The 4,869-nt window shown below is 30.9% G+C and overlaps 1 protein-coding gene across 1 annotated transcript; it reads right to left on the bottom strand.

The window, feature by feature from the left end:
• Window positions 1–19: 19 nt before the first annotated feature.
• LOC126842301 (uncharacterized) lies at window positions 20–640 on the bottom strand (the record flags this gene model as incomplete). Its single annotated transcript, XM_050579230.1, has 3 exons — window positions 598–640; window positions 366–528; window positions 20–281 (listed from the first exon to the last, which is right to left on the bottom strand). Coding segments are annotated over exons 1-3 (468 nt in total), but the record flags the coding sequence as incomplete, so codon positions are not given.
• Between the last annotated feature and the right edge of the window lie 4,229 nt (window positions 641–4,869).

Here is a 4,869-nt window from a genome sequence, read left to right on the forward strand (position 1 = left end):
AAGCATTATTTTCTTCTACAGATTCAACTACCGAACTACCTTGATTCATTCTCGACTCCTCAATAAGTAACCGAGATGTTAGTTCATTTAAATTCTTACTTTCTAGCTGCATTGAGTCCCATGCACTGTAAAAATGTTTATACTCCGATGGCAAAGTCATTAGAATTTTCGTCATAAGCATAGATTCTGTGACTGGTTGTCCCATCAAACTAAGTTGATTCTGTAGGTTTTGCAATTTGGTAATATGCGTCGACATATCGTCAGCCGAGTCCTTTACGTAACTGAAAAATTTATGTTGTATTAAATGTATACTCGCCTCGTTTTTCTGCTCATAGACAGCGAGTAATTTTGTCCACATTTCATACGATGTTTTACAGTTAATCAGGTATTGCATTGGACCGTTGTCAACCGATGTTACTATCAGTTTTTGGCATTTAGAGTCAGCACGTTGCCAATATAATAGATCCTCTTTATATCTTTTCTGGGCGTCAGCTTCTTTGCTTGTTAGCACTGGTTTTGTATACTCTCCTGTAATTAAACTACCCAACTCATATGAAGTTAGTATTACCTTCATCTGAAATTTCCAAAGTGTCCAACCTTCAATATTGCATAGCTTGGCAATCTTTATTGATTCTTCCATATCAATAGATGACGTACTTGTATAGTACCCTTGAACGACTTTGATAAATGTATATCCAATATACACTTCGTCAGGTGCTGCTTAATTACTATAATTCACTTACTTGGTGATCTTCAAAAAAAAATTGTGTTCTTCAAATACTTGACTCTCGATGTCCGGTGTGCCTTTGACTGTATGTCTGAGTGTCTGGGCGCATAACCTGTTGTAATACTATACATAAATATAGTATCAGAGTGCCAGTAGTAGTAGTAGATGATAATCAAGTATTCAACACAAATAAAGTTATTACAATAATAGATATATTATACATAGAATATATACAACACAGTGAAACAATAATACACTAGTAATATGTATAAACTGAATAGAAATACTGAGCCCCGAGCCCTTAGATCAAATGCTATTTATATTAACCCACAAGGTTGCACGCGTCTACACATACACGTGTGCTTACAAAAACAACTTTGTTTTTCTATAACATTTCCTGGTTAACAACTACGTATTTTTATTATACAGATAAACAACATATTTATATATTGTGAAATACTTCTTGATATATAGAATATTAATTATTATTCCAACAATATTTACTTAACAAAACTACACCATACACACAAAGATGCATGCGAAACACAATTGCACTTAAAAAAATACAGCTTATGACAAATATGAGCTCATTATCTTATAAATGACGCTCAGAAAAAAAATCTTATGCACAAAACTCACGAGATTTAACAATAAAGGATATAATTATTATATTATATATATACGCTTTCAAATGTATTTAGAATACACTATAGCATTTATGCATTTTTATGTGACAAACCAGGTAAGATTATATAGCTTTAGAAGTGCATGTGCATATAATTCTTAAAAGTATCAGGTATATAAAAACAACAAAACAATATATTTTCTTTATATAAGATCCATATATCTTATATACATGTATATGGTTAATAAGTTATATTAACACAACAAATTTGTCGCCAAACTAAATGATTAAACACAAAATCAAAATATCTAAATCACATTAATATTGCACACAACCACTATAATATTATATACATTTATTTAATTTTTTTTCTGCCTCCCTCATTTTTCCATTTTTTAATAAAAAAATATATACATTGTATATATTTGTAAATAAATCTTTATCGAATAAAAAATCCCAATTAAAAACTAGAATTTCTTATATTTTGTTCATGTGTTCATGTGTTCATAGAGCACCGCGTAATGTAGTGTACTACTAGTAATGTGCCGCAATAGTTATACATTAACTAAAATTATTTCATTCATTTTTTTTTTTTTATCAATTAAAACTCATAAAAGTCCCAATACACCAATAACTTCACTTCCGGTCAAAATGTAGCCATCTTGTGTCTGCATGCGGCCGAAACCTTTTTAGTTTGCTCGCCTACGGCCTACCGTTTTGTCCTTCGCTTTTCCATGTTTTTTTTTTTTTAATTTTAATAAACGTTTAAGGTAAATGTATTTTAATGAACTGATTTGATTTCTGTAATTAAAAAACCAGTTCAGATTTTTCTAAATTACTTTCTCAATTTTTCCAGTAATGGAGCGTCAAAATTTTGACAAGTTCAGACGGTTGATGAGAGCTGTATACATAGAAAACAGGCGACTCGTTCGTCTAACAATAGCCCTGAGACGGCAAAACCATCAACTAATTGAGCTAATAATCGACTATCAAAATCTAATGAGGGAATGCGTAGAAGAAGGACTGGGTCGATTCAGTGCGGAAGAAGGTGATCGAGAAAATTATTTACTGTAATACCAGTTACAAGTTGTTCTGCGAAAGAGTATTTTCAAAATTAACAATAGTAAAAAATAAATTGAGGAGTACTATGCTCCAAGACCGGCTAAATGATTTATTATTAATGTTTACTGAACCAGAACTAACAACTAGTATTTAATTTTTATTTATTAATTGGTTTAATAATTAACAATTTCTTTCATTTTGGGTAATGTTTTATTTTTTAACATATTTATATTTATGTTGTATGATTTTAAAGGATTTCAAATTTTGTATTTAACTTCAATAACATGCGTCTAGAAATAAAAATATGTTGTATGTACATTAACCAGTTTTTAATTTACAGTTAGAATGTATGTTTACTATTAAAATAAATTTAGGGACACTGTCCAAGTATTGGACAAAATATTGTTCAAAGGTCGACCGAAAATTGAAGTTTGCGTACGCCTATGCCCACACTAGATTGTGCACATTTTACCTGAATTACATGAATAGAAAAATATAATGGTTTACCGTTCATAGAGCGAAACACTTACACTGGCGAAGCTAATTGAAGTAGCTCTAATCAAGAAGCAACAGTCAACACTAGTAGACAGTGGGCAGCAGGGAGACACTGATTTTGTGAATTTTACGAAGCCAAAGGATGTTGAAAATCAGTTTCATGCAGGGGTCAACACTCAAAAGAATAGCAGAAATAGATGTCAAGTCTGTGGCCGTTCTAATTACGCATCTAATGGGTGTAAGTATAAAAGTTACAAGAGTCATATTTGCGGTGTAGTATGACATTTATCACCGATGTGCCAAAATAAAGCAGATACCGATCACTGATCAGGAAAATATGATTTTTGAGATAGACACAGGGTCCCCACAAAGCATAATATCCAAGTATAGATCGATACGTTATTTAAAACGAAACCCATGATAGAGAACGATATCTATTTTCAATTTCACCAACGGAAACGGAATTAAAACAATAATAAATAAGTATTAAGTAGTTAACGAAAAAGGTTTAGGTACGTTTTATAACTAAGATTGATTTCCGAAGCAACAAAATACTTAATTAGAATCCATCTCATCAAGTATTATTAGTTTAAATCTGTTTTAAATCAAATATGGAAATTTCAGTGTTAAAATTTATAATTATTAAAAATAACGTTCAAACTTCATTTAACCCTAATTTTAATATATATTTTTTTAATTACTCAACTACTTATGTACCTGTTACAAACATTTTTATAATTAGACCTTAGTAGTCATAATTATTTTTCTTAGCGATATTATTAGCTTAATGTTTTATGGTTATATTTTAATACTTTAAGTTTACTATGCACAATACTATTACCATTTAAAATGTATATTATTATATTTATAAAGATTTAAATTAACCGAAATTTCCAAAAAAAAGTACGTCGACGTCCTAAATGGGCTGTTAAGCAACTCTTCTCTATGCAGTTTGAAATCAGTAATAAAGATTAGGATGTAATAATATTTTTGTTGTAATGATTATACAAATTACTTATTGTATATTAAAATAATAGAGCATATACAAATATATTTATATATTGTTTTTATTTGTTTGAAACAACTATACCTATTATGCGTACAAATAATTACTGAGTACCCCCACGTGGGATTTACTCATAAGTCATAAATCATATTTCGACTTGGAGAATTAAATATTTTGCATTCAATTTCTAAATTAGGATTATAAATTTAGAATTTATAATTAATAATCATAGTTGTAAGTGTTTTAAGTTTATATATATACTAAAAATACTTTATTTTTGGAATAAACACGAAAGTACTTAAAATTAAAAATAATAATTAAACTGGTAGTAGCATACTTTCCGGTTTATATATCTTAATAAAGAATAAAATTGTTCTTCAATTAAAAAAATTATTCCATATTTTCATTAGGTTATTCAAATAGTAATTTCCTGTATTTTTTAATACAGGATTGAAAACATTACCTAACCAGAATTTACATTATGTGTGGTAAATCAATCAATTTGTATTAAAAATAGCAATAGTATTTTGTTTAAATTAAGTTATTTCTTATCAAGATTTTGACTCAATTACACTACATCATACAACGATACTCAAACTCACCTGCGATTTGTTTTCAGAAATAAAATGACGGAAGTTATAGCCTCGGAAGCTGCAACCGTCATCACAACTGGAGCAGTCCCAGTTGAACCCCTCCGCCCGAGCGGAGGCGTCCAGACGACTGCCACTGTCGAGAGCCACGACAGCGTAAACCTGGCGAGTAGTGCGTACCCCTGCTTAGACAGGGCCGTGCCCGCGGGAGGGCTCACTGCTGATGAAGCCACCGGATTGAGGGATTCCGTACCAAATAACCCCTCGGTGATGGAGCATCACCTAAATATAACTCCAGGTTAGGTGACCCTGGTAATATTGCGGTCCCGGTGTTGGAGCAACACTTTAATATAACTCACGGAGG

This window comes from Adelges cooleyi, unplaced genomic scaffold (genome assembly GCF_023614345.1).
Source record: "Adelges cooleyi isolate 19-005CV unplaced genomic scaffold, UGA_ACOO_1.1 ACOO_flye_CR_arks_rails_tigmint_CR_PRNA_50, whole genome shotgun sequence".
Lineage (NCBI taxonomy): Eukaryota > Metazoa > Arthropoda > Insecta > Hemiptera > Adelgidae > Adelges > Adelges cooleyi.